Source organism: Erpetoichthys calabaricus, chromosome 16 (assembly GCF_900747795.2).
Source record: "Erpetoichthys calabaricus chromosome 16, fErpCal1.3, whole genome shotgun sequence".
Classification (NCBI taxonomy): Eukaryota; Metazoa; Chordata; class Cladistia; order Polypteriformes; family Polypteridae; genus Erpetoichthys; species Erpetoichthys calabaricus.
The window spans coordinates 60,064,871-60,085,413 of NC_041409.2; the positions used below are offsets into that span (position 1 = coordinate 60,064,871).

The following is a 20,543-nucleotide window of genomic DNA, read 5'->3' on the forward strand; positions in this document are numbered from 1 at the left end:
CTGCTCGTTAAAAACACTTTTTTTAATGAGTTTTAAGCACAGGGAAAAAGTGGAGGTTAAAATCCAACAAAAAAAAGTCTTCATTAAATACAATGAGGTTAAAACAATGCTGGAATCTGTCTCTTTAATAACAAGCCCTTATGCGGCCAGCCCTCTCTCTCTCGCTCATGCATGTGTGTGTGTCTCTCTCTCTCGCCCCGATGATTTCCGCATGTGTTCAGTCTTTCCTTGTGCATTCCCTGTGTAGCAAGAGAGAGACACACAAACACGCATGTGCACAAGAGAGAGAGAGAGACACACGCGCACGCGAGAGAGACTCACACACGCGTGCGAGAGAGAGAGAGACACACACGCGCGCGCGTGTGTGTGTGTGTGTTTCTCTCTCTCTGTCTCACGCTTGCGCGTGTGTGTGTCTCTCTCGCGCCGTGCGCATGTGTCTCTCTCTCTCTCTCTCTCTCTCTTGTGCACGTGCGTGTGTGTGTGTCTCTCTCTCTCTCTGTCTCGCACTTGCGCGTGTGTCTCTCTCCCCCGTGCGTCTGTGTGTGTGTCTCTCGCTTGCTACACAGGGAATGCACAAGGAGAGACTGAACACGTGCAGAAATCATCGGCGCGCACAAACCGAAAGGGAAACTGGCTTGTTTGTATACCGAGTGTGTAGTCGTGAACAGATGCAAAAGTTTGGTGAACTTTTTGGTTGTAAACTGATTTGTACGTGTTTCGAGACATTCGTGAACCGAGGTTCCTCTGTATAACAAAATATCAATAATAATATTACATAGATACAACAAGAGACAAACAGCCCCAAATGAGACAAAATGAAAACAAAATATATAAAAAAATATATTTGAAAAACAGCAACATAAATAAATAAAACAAAAAACTTAATCACAATAAACAATATCAACACAAAGCAGCCATAAAAGACGGATGGATAACAACAGAAACATAATGACTGCTGTATATAACGTAAGAGGAAAGTCATTTGCGCTTCATGTCGTTCATATTTCCTTCAGAGAGCTCCCATATCTTTGTCTTCTGTGTATTTGGTAGTCTCGTGTTTTTCATGTTCATTTCAATTTTGTTCTTGTTTGCTTAATAATAACCACTGTGTCATGATGAAGGGTGCTGTATAAAACAAAAACTGGTTGATTGATTGCTTCCAGTAATATAATTAACACTTAAAATGTTGAGTGAACAAGCTGTCTAACAGTACACACTGTAATAATTGTACTTAACTTTGTATTCACACAGCTGTTGAGCCACAATCATAGGAATGCTCAGCCTTTATTAAAATGTAATCTAATAATAACTGTGCTCCTGCTCTGAGTTTTGTTAAGCGGAGACCTGCTGTGTCCACAGGGTATCCTGGAGTCGGCCCCCCATGAAGTTGAAACACTCACTCAGCTAAGCGCTCTTGGGGATTCACTGAAGCTTCACTTGACGTCCTCCGGCTGTGTGGCTCTTACCCAGGAACTTGAAAGTCTCCACACTCAGAGCCAAGACACCCAAAACAGTCTCATGGAGTTGAGGGAGCGTTATGAAGATTTGTGCTTCCATCTGCCCTCTTCTGAAAGCCCTGGTCAGATGATCCAGGAAGAGGAGCAATGGTCCAGCTCAATGAGAGAGGAAGCCAGAGATCATGATCATATGGTGAGGCTTGGTCCATGGTGTCGTGTGCAGACAGGGAGGGGATGACTTGTGAAGGCACTGAAAAACCAACAACAAGGGGTTCTTAGATACAGAAGTGTTCTTAGGTACAGAAGTGTACAGTGCTATTACTAAAAACAATCCAAAAGTGTTCAAAAGTGCAGTGCTCCCATATCCATAATAAATAAATACTCCATAAAAAGGTGTTTCTATGGAGGTTAAAATAACAATCAATAAATCCATTAAAAACGAGGTTAAAATCAGCTGGCAGGAAGCTGTCTTTACTAAAAAGCCAAGTTCTTTCTTTCTCTCTCTGGCAGCTCCTCTGCTTATTCCATGCTGGCCTTGCAGCAGAGGTGTTGTCCTAACAGCAGACACAGCTGACCTTCCTCTGGTTCTGGGTCCCTGCTGTCCCATGGCTATGGAAAGGCTCCCTCTCCAGACTTCGGCTTGGGTGCCTAATGGTCAGGGCGCTCACACTTGTGCTCTACTCCCAAGCCTCCTCGACCCCCGCAGCCTTCCCCATCTTCCGCACATCTAATCTTCGGTCACTCCTCATTGCAGCTCAGCCGGACTGAACCATTCCAACCACCCCCACCCGAGTGTGGACCACACACTCCTCTTCGGGGTTCACTCCCCAGCTGCCTGCTTTCTCTCCCTCGAGCCTGCTCTCCTCAGTTCACTCACTCCAGCACTGGCTCCTTCCGCCTCCTGCCTTCTTTCTTTCTTCTGTTAACTTCCATCTTTTCTTGATTCTTGATCCTCCCTTTTAAAATGGGGACATGCCACAGTTATGTTGATTAGCAGCTCCCGGCGTCAATTAGGGCCACAGATGATCCTACACCTGTGCATTAAGTGCAGGGCCCGGGAACCGCTCACCACGCTACCACAGCCCCCCACACAAAGACGAGAATGCAGTGATTATCTATTTAAAATGCCAAACGGCCACAGACGTCATGTAACCACAGTCACACTTCTTGCTTTTTGTCTGACAAGACTTTTTTTTATTAATTATGGGGGTATGTGGGGCATACTTTTAAGCAGAGTTCTAACCCAGGGGTGGGCAGATTCAGTCCTGGAGGGCCGCAGTGGCTACAGGTTTTTGCTCCAACCCAATTGCTTAATAAGAAGCCCTTATTGCTCAAGTAACACTTCAGCTTCACTTTAGTTGTCTCGCTCGTTAAGATTTTGAACCCTTATTGCTGATTTTAGTCTTAAACAGCTGTATTTTTGGTTTTTAATTGCTCCTAATTAGCAATACCATGCAAATAACAAAAGAGACCAGCATTTCTCCATTTAGCTTGTTTTCATTTACACCTGTGTGTATTTATCATGCACTATTTGGTTTAATTAAATACTTGGAAGGAAAGTGAAGAGAAAAAAGTGAAGCACTGAGAATTACTCATCTGTTTTAGACTTCAAATCATTTGGATGATATCCTTAGAAAGGAAAATAAATATAGGATATGAGAATGACCTGACATGGCAGAGTTAAAGCACTAGCAAGCCATGCAATTAAATAATTGGCAAGGATTGTTTTTTAATTAAGCAACTGGGTTGGAACAAAAACCTGCAACCACTGCGGCCCTCCAGGACTGAATCTGCCCACCCCTGTTCTAACCTTAGTTACAAGGTCAGGTGGACCACCATCTTTCATGACCTGTTGTCTTCAAGTACTTCAGTGAGGGGTGTCATTGGAAGAGGCACTCCCTCAATCCACCCTGGAACTTTCCTGGGCACTGCTGGTTTCTCAGAACTTCAGTTCCTGGGGCAGACCATGACTCCCCAATTCCAATGCCTTCCTTCCTGCTTAATAACAAGGTCACTGGAGTTCCAGCCACCCTGCCGTAGTGCATCCTGGACTATGAACTTTAGTGTTTTCCTGTGGTGAGAACGGGGTAGGACCTGAGACATTTGGTATTGTCGGACCACTGTTTGGTGCCAGCAGAACAACTTCAAGTATAGAGAATAATAGTATTAAAGCAGAGACTGAGATTAGACACAACACTTTTATCTGAGTGCAAGTTTTTCCATTTTCTCTCCTTTAAATTCTTCTAGTGAAGGTTAGGAGGAGCATGCCAATTTTTTTCTGACCATTTCAGGCCCCTGAAGACTTTCTGACTCTTGTTCTTGAAATTAAAGAAGAATGCAAACTTACTTGAAATACTATCATCTTAAATTAATTCATCTCGGAAAAGGAAAGTAGTCCCTTCACATGGGATTGAGCTTTTGATTTCAAGACCCGCCTCTCCCCTTCATTCATTGGTCAAGAGTCTTGTTGACATATGGAATATGGAACACGAGTAATGTGACATTTTCACATGGACATTTGTGATATTATTTGATTTTGTTCCGCGTTTGTTGTCATTGGGTTCTGTAGTGTCAGAAACTTTGTAAGGTCCATTTTCCATGGAAATATGAGATGAAAACTCTTTCTCAACTGCCACTGCAAACTGCATAGGATAAGTAACATATATAAAACATACCATTTTTAAGTGGAGTATCCCTTTAAGGACACTATTGAGGGCTTATCTGATGTTAGTGGACGCCTTTCATTTATAGTGTCTGAGCAGCTAAACGGCTAGCTTTGCAGTCGTCATGGCCCATAACAGTGATGGCAGACTCTTAGAAGGACAAATACAAGCTGGTGTATTTTCACATACCGTATCAGTAAAGCGAACTTCTTGTTTTCTATTTTTTTTATATATTTAACTTCAGGACAAAGGAAGAACTTCGGAAAATTTAAACGTACAAGTGGAAAATCTTCAGTCAACATCGGATGCCAGCAGCACTCCTCAAAAATGTTCTGCGTTGAATTTGGACATTCAAGAAGACCCCCAGAGGCACCACAGGTAATTTTTCATCATTGCGCTGCAATACACCCGGCTCACTGGAAGCTAAGGAAGTGCGACTACTGTGCTCCTTTGTAGACATTTGTTGTTCTTTGTAGGGCACACTTTACATTTTCCTTAAACCTCTTACTTGTTTCTGCACTTTTACTTGAAGTTTAAAATTCTTATGTTTCTCTGGCTCACTTTCTGTATGCCAAATTGCACTTCTGAGTAGCATTTTTGCTCACTCTATTGGATTTTATGTCACCTACATTTTCACAAGGTTACTCATTACTGTGCATCATTAGTTCACATTGTGAACCGAAAGGAGGAAGTGTAACAGCCGTCACACAGACCCCTAAGAGGAGCACCGCTGATGAACATTCTCCTCCTCTCTATATTCTTTGTTCCCTCTCCTCAGATAGTCATGTGATGTGAATAGGTAAAGCCATGTGCTCTTGTCAGACTGCTGTGGACAGCTCCTCATTATGGCCGATAACAGGATTTGATCAGTGCTGCCTAGTTGGTGGATGAGGCTCACTGAGTGCCATTCTTTACTTTTAAATAGTAAGCTCTTTCTGTCTATCTCTGTCTCTCTCTTTCTGAAGTGCATTATATTCAGTGGTGCCTCACCCAACTCTGGCTTTTCAATTACTGAATATCCATCTGTTTCTGAACCTGCTTAATCCAACCAACCCAATCCATGGAGAAACAGACTGAGTCTGCCCCAGTTGCATTGAGCAGAAGGCAGTAATCTGGGCAGCAACTTAGAATATCATAAAAATGTAACATACACAATTCTTTGTTGCATTAGCACCTCAGAACTGCAGAGCAATTTCCAAGAGTGCAGTCTTGGTCATGTTTCGTATTTATAAGGTGTTTGCTTGTTCTTTCTGTGTTCAGATAAGCTTTCTCCTAAAGTCCAAAGAGATGCCAAGTTGATTGGGAACACCAAATTGGCCTTTGTGTGAGGGGATCTCTGCCATGGTATGGTCTCCCATCCAGGCTCTCATGTTGATTCTTGGCTAAGTTTGGGCTCCTTGGGTTTGGACCAATATGACTGTCATGATTTCATCCCCAGCTTTAGACTTTTAAATACTTTTTTTTGTTCCTTTTGCTCTTGTTTGTGTATTGTTTACATGTATTTTGTAATGAAACTGTTTTTTCTAATTTTTTGTTTAACTTGTCAACTATCTTGTGATTTTTTTCTCTTTGTCCTTTTGTATTTTTTATTTACAGTAAGTGGTTCTTAGTCCTGTTTTTTGCATGTAGGGGTCCATCCTCAGCCTTTATAAAAGTCTGTGTCCTCAGCCCAGTATATTAGAACATAAAAAAATGTTGATGAGAACAGGCTATCTGCTTAATTCCTCCAAAATAACATCAAGTCGAGTTACGGTCCTACTATCTGCCATACTACTTGATATCTTATTCCATATGTCCATAGTTCTCTTGGTGAAGAAAAACTTCCTGATGTTTGTGTGAACAGTTTCCAACTGTGTCCCTGTGTTCTTGATGAACTCATTTTAAATTAACAGTCTCGTTCCACTGTACTAATTCCCTTCATAATTTTAAACACTTTAATCATATCTCCTCTTCATCTTCTTTTGCTTAAATCTGAAAAGGCTCAGCTCTTTTAGTCTTTCGTCATAACTCATCATCCCCTGTAGACTTCGAATCAGTGTGGCCTCTCTTCTCTGGAGTTTTTCTGATGCTGCTATGTCCTTTTTGTAGTCTGGAGACCAAAACCGCACACAGTACTCCAGATGAGGCCTCACCAGTGTGTTATAAAGCTTGAGCGTAACCTCCTTGGACTTGTTATCCACACATCAGGGTGCTATATAACCAAACACGTTAGCCTTCTTATTGGCTTCTGAACACTGTCTGCAGGTTGACAATGAGGAGTCCACTACGACCCTTAAGCAGTACTTTCAAGCTTTTGTTGTTTAGCTTTCCCAACTTTGGATTTCCTTCCTTCGGATCATCTGTTTTTTTTAAATTTTGCTTTTGTCTTTGGGTATTTGTTTTTGAATATCTGTCTTGATTCTATTTACTTTTAAACAACATTGTCTTAACAGTTATCCATTTTTATTTTTTAAGTGAATGTTTTTATTGTTTTTGAGCCAGGAGTTTTATATGGTTTCCTTCTCCATGCTGAGATTTATAAGCTTTACCTCTCTTTTGTCTGTGCAGGCCACAAGCCTGTTTCTTGAGTTTTGGGGGTCAGGCTTACTTAGTGCTGGTGAGGCCTACTTAGTGAATTGTGTGGGAATACAAGCCTAGTCTTTAGAATTGAGACCTGCCTTTTGAGTTCTGTGAGTACAAACAATCATAGCAGGCTACAGGTAGATGAGAATACATCTCCAGTAACAGGTAAGCTAAGTTATTCTTAAAGTCGAGGAAGTGAACAATCAAACTCCTCTTCCTTTTTAGTTGACTGTTTTTGATCCTTTATTAGGACTTTTCCTTGTGCTGTTTTTGAAGTTCTCCAGTGTTTGTCCATTCTCCAGTTTTTGAAGATCCTTCCCAAGGTGTGGTTAACATCTCTTAATTTTTCCTTATAGTTCATTTGCAGATGATCTTGTTGAGCCTCAAAATAATGAATTGTCCTGGGAAATGAGCCTCTCTCCACCCGTGCCTGGCTCAGAGGACTTCAGTTTTGTGGCACCTCAGCTTACTGACTACATCTCACAGGTAAAATGGCATTTGTTTTGTCTTTTACAAAGATTACATCTTCTTCAAGACATTGTGATGTATTCTAATTGAGAAGGTGCATGATGGGAGAAGGCATATGTCTTGTATAAGTTCTCCTTCACATATGTGATGATAGGCTAGCTTGTGTGACAGCCATGTCTGTAGGTAGCCTGGGTACCTATGCTATCTATATATTTGGACATGTTATAATGAGCCTTGATCCCAGCTTGTATCTGCAACAACCACCACCACACCTAAAACTTCCCAAAACCCAGAATAATCAATAGGTGTGTATGACAGTATTAGAGAAGAAACCTTCCCATTTTGGCTTGGTTATCAAGCCTGATGGTTTATTTTTTCATCATAGCATTCTCTGTCTATTTAGCTATTTATCTGTTATATAGTGTATTTCCTATCTATCTATCTGTCTATCTATCTATCTATCTATCTATCTATCTATCTATCTATCTATCTATCTATCTATCTATCTATCTATCTATCTATCTATCTATCTATCTATCTATCTATCTATCTATCTATCTATCTATCTATCTATCTATCTATCTATCTATCTATCTATCTATCTTTTGTTTTTGGGGTTTTGGCATGTGCTGACTCTGACACAACTCTTTAAAAATTAAAATGAAAAAAGGTGTTTCAGATGATTGGTATTTAATACCAGGCAGGAGTAAAAAAAACAAGTCTCAAAATGAGATACCCAAAAATTAAAAAAAAAAAAAATTAAAGTAGTAAAACAAAGTTGTAAGCCTGGTCTATAGTCCTTTCCCTGACTTAACTGTGCACCAGGAATGACATTTTATTATAAATATAAAGATTTGGATGTGGTGATGTTCATTGTCACTTCATAGTGGCAGTGAGATGACATTGTGCGCCACACCCAAAAACAGGCGTCGTAACTATAAGCAACAGGGCAGCATCCACATTAAGAATATCTGTAATGGTGTTGACAATAATAAAACAAACTAACATAATGGTAGTATGAACTGTGTTTCATTTTGCTAAGATTCTATTATTTCTTATGGATTCATTTAGTGTTGATTTCATATATCTGGTGCTCATGTAGCCTCTTTAGTGTTATATTTACCCCCAGAAAAATGAGTTAAAAAGTTTGAATTATTATTTGCAAGGAAAAATATTATTATACATATGTATTATTATGTTTTACAGTAATATGTAAATACCAAAACAACAACAAATATACAGTAGGAATGATATTTGTGGTGTCCACTGCTGTACAGATATAGTATTGTCTTTTGTGTGACATGATTTGAAACAGCCATTAACAGACAGTCCAATGACGCAGGCGGGTCAGTAGAAGTGTGTTTCTTTCTGCACTTTTCTTATCATATCTTTTTTGTTGTTTGTACATGAGAGGGTAGAATGTCAGTATGTGATCCGCATGATGAACATACCCCTTGTGTTTTTGAAGACCACCATAGCACAAGGGTAGTGACTTTTATATTTCCCCTGCCATGAATACTGATAGTTGCCACATTATGAACAGTGCTTAGAGGCTAATGTCTTTCTTGAATTTCTACTTGATTGCAGTCAATTCTCCTTTTACTAGTGCACCTACTCACACCACATTAAACCTACAGGCGAACAAATTCACCAAGCATATCGCAACGATTCAGGCTCAAAAATGGGGCTTTAAAAAGATTTTAAATATTAAATGTTCAGTAAATGTCCAAGATGGAGGATAGGGAAATATTAACCTCTTGTTCAAAGAACAAACAAAACAAAAGATTTTTTTAATTATAAAGAATGAAAATCTAATTTAAAAAGAGCACAAAAATGGCAAGGCAGTAAAATGGACTACAAAATAAGAAGACAAAGCTGAAAGCAACAAAATCTTTTGATCACAAAATCAAAAAACAGCACCTTAGTGAAATGCAAGGGTCAAGAGCCAGGAAATGCAATAATCAAAAACAAGAAAATATAATCAAGGACTGCAACATATAATGCTGAAAAACTACAGTTAGTAAAGCATCTGAGTCATCAGGTGGCCCTGCCTCCTTGGGCTCCACAAAGAGACTACATATAGTATTAAGAGCAAAGAAAGCAATATACAGTGGAACCTCAGTTCACAACCATAATTCGTTTCAAAACTCTGGTCGGAACCCGATTTGGTCGTGAACCAAAGTAATTTCCCCCCATAGGATTGTATGTAAATACAATTAATCCATTCCAGACCATACAAACTGTATGTAAATATATTTTTTTGAAAGATTATTAAGCACAAATATAGTTAATTATACCATAGAATGTGCAGCGTAATAGTAAACTAAATGTAAAAACATTGAATAACACTGAGGAAACCTTGAACAACAGAGAAAACTAACACTGCAAGAGTTTGCGCTATAGCGCTACGAACCGCTTGCTAAAAACACTTTTTTTAATGAGTTTTAAGCACAGGGAAAAAATGAACATTTGAAAAATCTGTAATTTAATAAACCACCAAGAAAAGAAACATTGCAACAATGCAGGCTACAAACCGATCGCTGTAAACAGAAGTGAAGTGGAGGTTAAAATCCAACAGAAAAAAGTCTTCATTAAATACAACGAGGTTAAAACAATGCTGGAATCTGTCTCTTTAATAACAAGCCCTTATGCGGCCAGCCCTCTCTCTCTCGCTTGCTGACTATCTCTCTCGCGCGCGCGCGTGTGTGTGTGTGTCTCTCTCTCGCGCGCATGTGTGTGTGTCTCTCTCTCCCGTGCGTGTGTGTGTGTGTCTCTCGCTTGCTGCACAGGGAATGCACAAGGAGAGACTGAACACGTGCGGAAATCATCGGCGCGCACAAACCGAAATGGAAACTGGCTTGTTTGTACACAGAGTGTGTAGTCGTGAACAGATGCAAAAGTTTGGCAAACTTTTTGGTCGTAAACCGATTTCTACATGTTCCAAGACGTTTGTGAACCAAGGTTCCAATGTACAACAAAATATCAATAATAATATTACATAGATACAACAAGTGACAACCAGCCCCAAATGAGACAAAATGAAAACAAAATATATAAAAAAATATATTTGAAAAACAGCAACATAAATAAATAAAACAAAAAACGTAATCAAAACAAACGATATCAATACATAGCAGCCATAAAAGATGGATGGATAACAACAGAAACATAATGACTGCTGTATATAACGTAAGAGGAAAGTCATTTGCGCTTCATGTCGTTCATATTTCCTTCAGAGAGCTCCCATACCATTGTCTTCTGTGTATTTGGTAGTCTCGTGTTTTTCATGTTCATTTCAAATTTGTTCTTGTTTGCTTAATAATAACCGCTGTGTCATGATGAAGGGTGCTGTATAAAACAAAAACTGGTTGATTGTTTGCTTCCAGTAATATAATTAACACTTAAAATGTTAAGTGAAGAAGCTGTCTAACAGTACACACTGTAATAATTGTACTTAACTTTGTATTCACACAGCTGTTGAGCCACAATCACACGAATGCTCAGCCTTTATTAAAAATGTAATCTAATAATAACTCTGCTCCTGCTATGAGTTTTGTTAAGAGGAGACCTGCTGTGTCCACAGGGTATTCTGGAGTCGGCCCCCCCATGAAGTTGAAACACTCACTCAGCTAAGCGCCCTTGGGGATTCACTGACACTTCACTTGACGTCCTCCGGCCGTGTGGCTCTTACCCAGGAACCTGAAAGTCTGCACACTCAGAGCCAGGACACCCAAAACAGTCTCATGGATTTGAGGGAGCGTTATGAAGATTTGTGCTTCCAGCTGCCCTCTTCTGAAAGCCCTGATCAGATGAACCAGGAAGAGGAGCAATGGTCCAGCTCAATGAGAGAGGAAGCCAGAGATCATGATCATATGGTGAGGCTTGGTCCATGGTGTCGTGTACACACAGGGAGGGGATGACTTGTGAAGGCACTGAAAAACCAACGACAAGGGGTTCTTAGATAATTTTTAGTAGCAGGTCCTCCATTCTCATTTATCAATCTAAGGAATAGCTGTGTGTGTCACTGTGACGGTGCAGGTCCGACTCCATTCTCCTTCTTCTCATTTGAGAGCCTGCTGAACCCAACACCATCGATAGTCATGATGGGATGAGCCATACAAATGAGGACACCACATAAAGCAAGGGGAAAGTACAGAAGTGTACAGTGCTATTACTAAAAACAATCCAAAAGTGTTCAATGTGCAGTGCTCCCATATCCATAATAAATAAATACTCCATAAAAAGGTGTTTCTATGGAGGTTAAAAATCACAATCAATAAATCCATTAAAAACGAGGTTGGCAGGAAGCTGTCTTTACTAAAAAGCCAAGTTCTTTCTTTCTCTCTCTGGCAGCTCCTCTGCTTATTCCATGCTGGCCTTGCAGCAGAGGTGTTGTCCTAACAGCAGACGGAACCTCAGGTTCCGGGTCCCTGCTGTCCCATGGCTATGGAAAGGCTCCCCCCTCCAGACCTCGGCTTGGTTCCCCAACTGTCAGGGTGCTCACATTGGGGCTCTACTCCCAAGCCTCCTTAACCCCCGCTGTTGTCCCCATCTTCTGCGTTTCTAATCTTCGGTCACTCCTCATTGCAGCTCAGCCGGACTGAACCATTCCAACCACCCCCACCCGAGTGTGGACCACACACTCCTCTTCGGGGCTCACTCCCCAGCTGCCTACTTTCTCTCCCTCGAGCCTGCTCTCCTCAGTTCACTCAGTCCAGCACTGGCTCCTTCCGCCTCCTGCTTTCTTTCTTTCTTCTTTTAACTTCTGTCTTTTCTTTATTCTTGATCCACCCTTTTAAAATGGGGACATGCCACAGTTACGTTGATTAGCAGCTCACGGCGTCAATTAGGGCCACAGACGATCCTACACCTATGCATTAAGTGCAGGGCCCGGGAACTGCTCACCACGCTACCACAGCCCCTCTCACAAAGACGTGAATGCAGTGATTATCTATTTAAAATGCCAAACGGCCGCGGACCTCATGTTACCACAGTCACACTTCTTGCTTTTTGTCTGACAAGACTTTTTTTTATTCATTATGGGGGTATGTGGGGCATACTTTTAAGCAGAGTTCTAACCTTAGTTACAAGGTCAGGTGGACCACCATCTTTCATGACCTGTTGTCTTCATGTACTTCAGTGAGGGGTGTCACTGGAAGAGGCACTCCCTCAATCCACCCTGGAACTTTCCTGGGTCCTGCTGGTTTCTCAGAACTTCAGTTCCCGGGGCAGACCATGACTTCCCAATTCCAATGCCTTCCTTCCTGCATAATAACAAGGCCACTGGAGTTCCAGCCCCCTTGCCGTAGTTCATCCTGGACTATGAACTTCAGTGCTTTCCTGTGGTGAGAACGGGGTAGGACCTGAGACATTTGGTATTGTCGGACCACTGTTTGGTGCCAGCAGAACAACAACTTCAAGGATAGAGAATAATAGTATTAAAGCAGAGACTGAGATTAGACACAACACTTTTATCTGAGTGCAAGTTTTTCTTTTTTCTCTCCTTTAAATTCTTCTATTGAAGGTTAGGAGCAACATGTCAAATTTTTCTGACCATTTGAGGCCCCTGAAGACTTTGTGACTCTTGTTCTTAAAATTAAAAAAGAATGCCAACTTACAAGAATTCCTATCATCTTACTAGGAGAATAAAAAGTTAGACGTAGCAAGTTTATTCTCTCAACTGTAAATCGCGTGGCTACAGGATGAGTTCAACACTGACTCACTGGTCACTCCAAGAGAGTCATCTAATGTTCTGTCAAGGTGCATATACTCTTAACTTACACCCGCATGATCTGTTGGTATGTCTGCCAAAAGAAAGGGCAGTTTTCTGAAATAATTGAGGTGACCGAGAGAAGAGGCCTCAAAAATACAAGTCAGAAGGTCGTCACCGAGAATCAAACTTGGATGACCCGGAAGTGCACTGGGTTGACCGTTTACCCCATCACAGTGATGCGTCAGCACTGCGCACCTCTGAGGGTTGTTGCATAGCAATATCATAGTAACAGATACTTAAAATAGAGATGCTTGAAAAAACAAAGAGGACATTGGAAAAAGAATGAAAAAAATATATAACTATTAGAAAAAGATTTTCAGTCAGGAAGCTTATGCTAAAGATAGGTTTCTATGATCTGAAAAACCTATATTTCGAAGCTGAAATATAACTAAATGTAATGAAACTAATTTAAAATTAACCCAAATTATGGAATTTTAAGATGATTTGGATTAAAAAAAGTGTCAGCCAAACACCTAAATCTATATATTGTTGTTAAGCTGAAGTATGTATAAAATGGAATAAACCAATCAGTAAAGGAATACTCTTCACAAAAATGATATGATTTTTTTTATATGTTACTTAACCCTTGTACTTTGCAGAGATGGCAGAAAAAAAATAGTCTCATGTTTTTATGTAAATGGACATAACAACGTTTCTGATAGTATGATGGTGACCAATGCAGAGAGAAAACAGCTTACCATAACAAAAATCTTGTTACTTGTGTCGCAAAATCCACATGTCAAGTCATCCACTTGTACGCTAACAACGTGCAAAATGCGTGTCTTTTTTGCTAAAATATTGTTAGATTAAATAATCTCGGAAAAGGAAAGTAGTCAACAAATAGGAAGCCCCTTCACATTGGATTGAGCTTTTGATTTCAAGACATGCCTCTCCCCTTTATTCATTGGTCAAGAGTCTTGTTGACGTATGGAATATGCAACACGAGTAATGTGACATTTTCACATGGACATTTGTGATATTTTTTGATTTTGTTCAGCGTTTGTTGCCATTGGGTTCTGCAATGTCAGAAACTTTGTAAGGTCCATTTTCCATGAAAATATGAGATGAAAACTTTTTCTCAACTGCCACTGCAAACTGCATAGGATAAGTAACATATATAAAAAATACCATTTTTGAGTGGAGTATCCCTTTAAGGACACTATTGAGGGCTTATCTGATGTTAGTGGACGCCTTTCATTTATAGTGTCTGAGCAGCTAAACGGCTAGCTTTGCAGTCGTCATGGCCCATAACAGTGATGGCAGACTCTTAGATGGACAAATTCAAGCTGGTGTATTTGCACATACCGTATCAGTAAAGCAAACTTCTTGTTTTCTGTTTTTTTGTTTTTATATTTGACTTCAGGATATAGGAAGAACTTTGGAAAATCTAAACGTACAAGTGGAAAATCTTCAGTCAACATCGGATGCCAGCGGCACTCATCAAAAATGTTCTGCGTTGAATTTGGACATTCAAGAAGACGCCCAAAGGCACCACAGGTAATTTTTCATCATTGCGCTGCAATACACCCGGCTCACTGGAAGCTAAGGAAGTGTGACTACTGTGCTCCTTTGTAGACATTTGTTGTTCTTTGTAGGGCACACTTTACATTTTCCTTCAACCTCTTAGTTGTTTCTGCACTTTTACTTGAAGTTTTAAATTCTTATGTTTCTCTGGCTCACTTTCTCTATGCCATATTGCACTTCTGAGTAGCATGTTTGCTCACTCTATTGGATTTTATGTCACCTACATTTTCACAAGGTTACTCATTACTGTGCATCATTAGTTCACATTGTGAACCGAAAGGAGGAAGTGTAACAGCCGTCACACAGACCCCTAAGAGGAGCACCGCTGATGAACATTCTCCTCCTCTCTATATTCTTTGTTCCCTCTCCTCAGATAGTCATGTGATGTGAATAGGTAAAGCCATGTGCTCTTGTCAGACTGCTGTGGACAGCTCCTCATTATGGCCGATAACAGGATTTGATCAGTGCTGCCTAGTTGGTGGATGAGGCTCACTGAGTGCCATTCTTTACTTTTAAATAGTAAGCTCTTTCTGTCTATCTCTGTCTCTCTCTTTCTGAACTGCATTATATTCAGCGGTGCCTCACCCAACTCTGGCTTTTCAATTACTGAATATCCATCCATTTCTGAACCTGCTTAATCCAACCAACCCAATCCATGGAGAAACAGACTGAGCCTGCCCCAGTAGCACTGAGCAGAAGGCAGTAATCTGGGCAGCAGAACTTAGAATATCATAAAACTGTAACTTACACAATTCTTTGTTGCATTAGCACCTCAGAACTGCAGAGCAGTTTCCAAGAGTGCAGTCTTGTTCATGTTTCATATTTATAAGGTGTTTGCCTGTTCTTTCTGTGTTCAGATAAGCTTTCTCCTAAAGTCCAAAGAGATGTCAAGTTCATTAGGAATACCAAATTGGCCTTTGTGTGAGGGGATCTCTGCCATGGCCTGGTCTCCCATCCAGGCTCTCATGTTGATTCTTGGCTAAGCTTGGGCTCCTTGGGTTTGGACCAATATGACTGTCATGATTTCATCCCCAGCTTTAGTCTTTTAAGTACTTTTTTTTGTTCCTTTTGCTCTTGTTTGTGTATTGTTTACATGTATTTTGTAATGAAACTGTTTTTTCTAATTTTTTGTTTAACTTGTCAACTATCTTGTGATTTTTTTCTCTTTGTCCTTTTGTATTTTTTATTTACAGTAAGTGGTTCTCAGTCCTGTTTTTTGTATGTAGGGGTCCATCCTCAGCCTTTATAAAAGTCTCAGTGTCCTCAGCCCAGTATATTAGAACATAAAAAAATGTTGATGAGAACAGGCTATCTGCTTATTTCCTCCAAAATAACATCAAGTCGAGTTACGGTCCTACTGTCTGCCATACTACTTGGTATCTTATTCCATATGTCCATAGTTCTCTTGGTGAAGAAAAACTTCCTGATGTTTGTGTGAACAGTTTCCAACTGTGTCCCTGTGTTCTTGATGAACTCAATTTAAATTAACAGTCTCGATCCACTGTACTAATTTCCTTCATAATTTTAAACACTTTAATCATATCTTCTCTTCATCTTCTTTTGCTTAAACCTGAAAAGGCTCAGCTCTTTTAGTCTTTCCTCATAACTCATCCCCTGTAGACTTCGAATCAGCGTGGTCTCTCTTCTCTGGACCTTTTCTGATGCTGCTATGTCCTTTTTGTAGCCTGGAGACCAAAACTGCACACAGTACTCCAGATGAGGCCTCACCAGTGTGTTATAAAGCTTGAGCGTAACCTCCTTGGACTTGTTATCCACACATCAGGGTGCTATATAACCAAACACGTTAGCCTTCTTATTGGCTTCTGAACACTGTCTGCAGGTTGACAATGAGGAGTCCACTACGACCCTTAAGCAGTACTTTCAAGCTTTTGTTGTTTAGCTATCCCAACTTTGGATTTCCTTCCTTTTGATCATCTTTTTTTTTGAAATTTTGCTTTTGTCTTTGGGTATTTCTTTTTGAATATCTGTCTTGATTCTATTTACTTTTAAACAACATTTTGTTAACAGTTATCCATTTTTATTTTTTAAGTGAATGTTTTTATTGTTTTTGAGCCGGGAGTTTAATATGGTTTCCCTCTCCATGCTGAGATTTATAAGCTTTACCTCTCTTTTGTCTGTGCAGGCCAAAAGCCTGTTTCTTGAGTTTTGGGGGTCAGGCTTACTTAGTGCTGGTGAGGCCTACTTAGTGAACTGTGTGGGAATACAAGCCTAGTCTTTAGAATTGAGGCGTGCCTTTTGAGTTTTGTGAGTACAAACAATCATAGCAGGCTACAGGTAGATGAGAATACATCTCCAGTAACTGGTAAGCTAAGTTATTCTTAAAGTCGAGGAAGTGAACAATCAAACTCCTCTTCCTTTTTAGCTGACTGCTTTTGATCCTTTATTAGGACTTTTCCTTGTGCTGTTTTTGAAGTTCTCCAGTGCTTGTCCATTCTCCAGTTTTTGAAGATCCTTCCCAAGGTGTGGTTAACATCTCTTAATTTTTCCTTATAGTTCATTTGCAGATGATCTTGTTGAGCCTCAAAATAGTGAATTGACCAGGGAAATGAGCCTCTCTCCACCTGTGCCTGGCTCAGAGGACTTCAGTTCTGTGGCACCTCAGCTTACTGACTACATCTCACAGGTAAAATGGCATTTGTTTTGTTTTTTACAAAGATTACATCTTCTTCAATACATTGTGATGTATTCTAGTTAAGAAGGTTCATGATGGGAGAAGGCCTGTGTCTTGTATACGTTCTCCTTCACATATGTGATGATAGGCTAGCTTGTGTGACAGCCATGTCTGTAGGTAGCCTAGGTACCTATGCTATCTATATATTTGGACATGTTATAATGAGCCTTGATCCCAGCTTGTATCTGCAACAACCACCACCACACCTAAAACTTCCCAAAACCCAGAATAATCAATAGGTGTGTATGACAGTATTAGAAAAGAAACCTTCCCATTTTGGCTTGTTTATCAAGCCTGATGGTTTATTTTTTCATCATAGCATTCTCTGTCTATTTAGCTATTTATCTATTATATAGTGTATTTCCTATCTATCTATCTATCTATCTATCTATCTATCTATCTATCTATCTATCTATCTATCTATCTATCTATCTATCTATCTATCTATCTATCTATCTATCTATCTATCTATCTATCTATCTATCTATCTATCTATCTATCTCTCTCACTCTCTGTCTGTCTGTCTGTCTGTCTGTCTGTTCATGTGTTGTTATATGCATATTTTGTGTATTTTATCATTTCTAATCAGAGGATTCTGTTTCTGTGGTTTATTTCTTATTTTAAATTGATTTGACAAAAGTTTGTTTTTTGCTCACGTCTTGCTTTTTTTTTCAGCGATGGCCGCATTATGCCTTATCCCTCAGTGGATACACTTCTCTTTAGTGATTGTTAGTTTCATTTTCAAACAGGCCATCATGCTCCTTTGTGCTTATCATTACAACGTCATTTTGCCACTGACTTTTGATTCTTGTCTTGCCACTTGGTTTTCATTTCCAGTTTTAAATCTCACACAGTTTTGACCCGTTGCTTTGTTTTTGATGAGGTTTCTGTCTTTTTTTTTATCATTCTCTCAATAATCCACATACACATATTATGTTTCAGCACTGGGAACTAGGTTCAAATCTTGGCTGCTCCTTTATGTTATGATTCAGTTTCCTTTTAATTTTTTTCCTGGGTTATTATACACCTTGTAACCCCAATGTTAAAAAAGTCTGGCCTTGATGCTGACAATCTTAACAATTTCCAGCCTATTTCCCATTTACCTTTCCTGTCAAAAGTTCTTGAGCGTGTTGTAGCTTCCCAACTCACCAATTACCTAACCTCTAATAATTTGATGGAACCCTTTCAGTCTGGATTCAGGGCGCGGCACAGCTGTGAAACTGCTCTGCTACGGGTAACCAATGATTTGCTTATGGCAGCAGACTCTGGACAAACTAGCATATTAATTCTGTTAGACCTCAGTGCAGCATTTGACACAGTCAGACATGACATCCTACTGTCCAGAATGGAGAACATGCTGGGTATCTCTGGCACTGCCCTCCAGTGGTTCAAGTCCTATCTGAGTGATAGGCAAGAGTTTGTTAGTCTTGGCAACAGCAGATCCAACTCCGTGCCAGTCACACAAGGAGTCCCTCAGGGCTCTGTCCTTGATCCTCTGCTTTTCTGTATTTATATGCTTCCCCTTGGCCATATTATCCGTAGTTATGGATTGGGTTATCATTTTTATGCAGATGATACCCAGCTCTACTTCAATGTTAAAAGTGGAACTTCATCAGAGCTTTCTCAGCTCACAACCTGCCTTAGTGAAATTAAAACCTGGATGGAGCAGAACTCTTTAAAATTAAATTGCAATAAAAACTGAACTCCTGCAAATTGGGACTAAAATGCAACTTAATAAAATGAGATTCTTCCCAGTCCATCTTGGCAGTGATCTCATCAGACCTGCCTCTACTGTAAAAAATCTTGGTGTCATTTTTGATTCCTCCCTCACTTATTCCACCCACATAAATCACATTAAGAAACTTTCTTACTTTCACCTCCGTAACATATCCCGTGTTCGCTCCTTCCTTTCCTTCTCTAATGCTGAGAAACTTGTCCATGCTTTTATCACATCCCGCATCGATTATTGTAATTCCCTACTGGCAGGTGCCCCTTCTAATCTTATATCACAGCTCCAGCTTATTCAAAACTCAGCTGCAAGAGTCCTTACTCGAACCAGCAGCAGCGAGCACATCACACCCATCCTGCTCCGTCTTCACTGGCTCCCTGTGTCCTACAGAATCGAATATAAAATCCTACTAATAACCTACAAAGCTTTAAATAACCTCGCACCAAACTACATCAGTGACCTCCTCCATCACTATGTGCCTGCCCGCCCACTAAGGTCCTCTGATTCTGGTAATCTTGTTGTGCCCCTCACTAATCTACACTCCATGGGTGACAGGGCCTTCAGCTGTATAGCGCCCAGACTCTGGAATGACCTACCAAAATTAATCAGGTCAGCTGACTCCATGAATTCTTTTAAAAAACAACTCAAAAACTCATCTGTTTAGGAAGGCTTTTAGCTCTACTTGACTTTATTACCTTTCTCTCAGTTTACTTCTCTGTCAAGATGCCAATGTAACCTGTATGTGTGTGCTAGATCATCAATTATGTTGTCTGTTTTTTTTCAGAATTTACTGTCTTAATCTTCTTTATTTATTTATCTGGTTTGTACAATGCTATATACTGTATATTCTGCCGTTCTTTATTATATTCTGTAAGTGCCTTGAGCATGGGAAAGGCGCTATATAAATAAAATGTATTATTATTATTATTACCTTTGTTGGAATTTCTTTTTTGTTTTTGGGGTTTTGACATGTGCTGACTCTGACACAACTCTTTAAAAATTAAAATGAAAAAAGGTGTTTCAGATGATTGGTATTTAATACCAGGCAGGAGTAAAAAAAACAAGTCTCAAAATGAGATACCCAAAAATTAAAAAAAAAAAAAAATTAAAGTAGTAAAACAAAGTTGTAAGCCTGGTCTATAGTCCTTTCCCTGACTTAACTGTGCACCAGGAATGACATTTTATTATAAATGTAAAGATTTGGATGTGGTGATGTTCATTGTCACTTCATAGTGGCAGTGAGATGACATTGTGCGCCACACCCAACAACAGACGTCGTAACTATAAGCAACAGGGCAGCATCCACATTAAGAATATCTGTAATGGTGTTGACAATAATAAAACAAACTAACATAATGGTGGTATGAACTGTGTTTCATTTTGCTAAGATTCTATTATTTCTTATGGATTCATTTAGTGTTTATTTCATATATCTGGTGCTCATGTAGCCTCTTTAGTGTTATATTTACCCCCAGAAAAATGAGTTAAAAAGTTTGAATTATTATTTGCAAGGAAAAATATTATTATACATATGTATTATTATGTATTACAGTAATATGTAAATACCAAAACAACAACAAATATACAGTAGGAATGATATGTGTGGTGTCCACTGCTGTACAGATATAGTATTGTCTTTTGTGTGACATGATTTGAAACAGCCATTAACAGACAG

At 39.7% G+C, this 20,543-nt stretch overlaps 1 protein-coding gene across 2 annotated transcripts in view; it reads left to right on the forward strand.

The window, feature by feature from the left end:
• syne2b (spectrin repeat containing, nuclear envelope 2b) overlaps positions 1-20,543 on the forward strand; it is a 524,337-nt gene that overhangs the window by 157,749 nt on the left and 346,045 nt on the right. Inside the window, exons 45-47 of one of the 2 annotated variants that reach the window (XM_051919949.1) lie at positions 1,360-1,650; positions 14,287-14,420; positions 16,962-17,091. In XM_051919949.1, coding sequence (XP_051775909.1) covers positions 1,360-1,650; positions 14,287-14,420; positions 16,962-17,091 — 555 coding nt within the window. Of the gene's footprint in view, positions 1-1,359; positions 1,651-4,364; positions 4,499-14,286; positions 14,421-16,961; positions 17,092-20,543 lie in introns of both variants that reach the window. The other variant, XM_051919950.1, reaches the window with a different exon arrangement.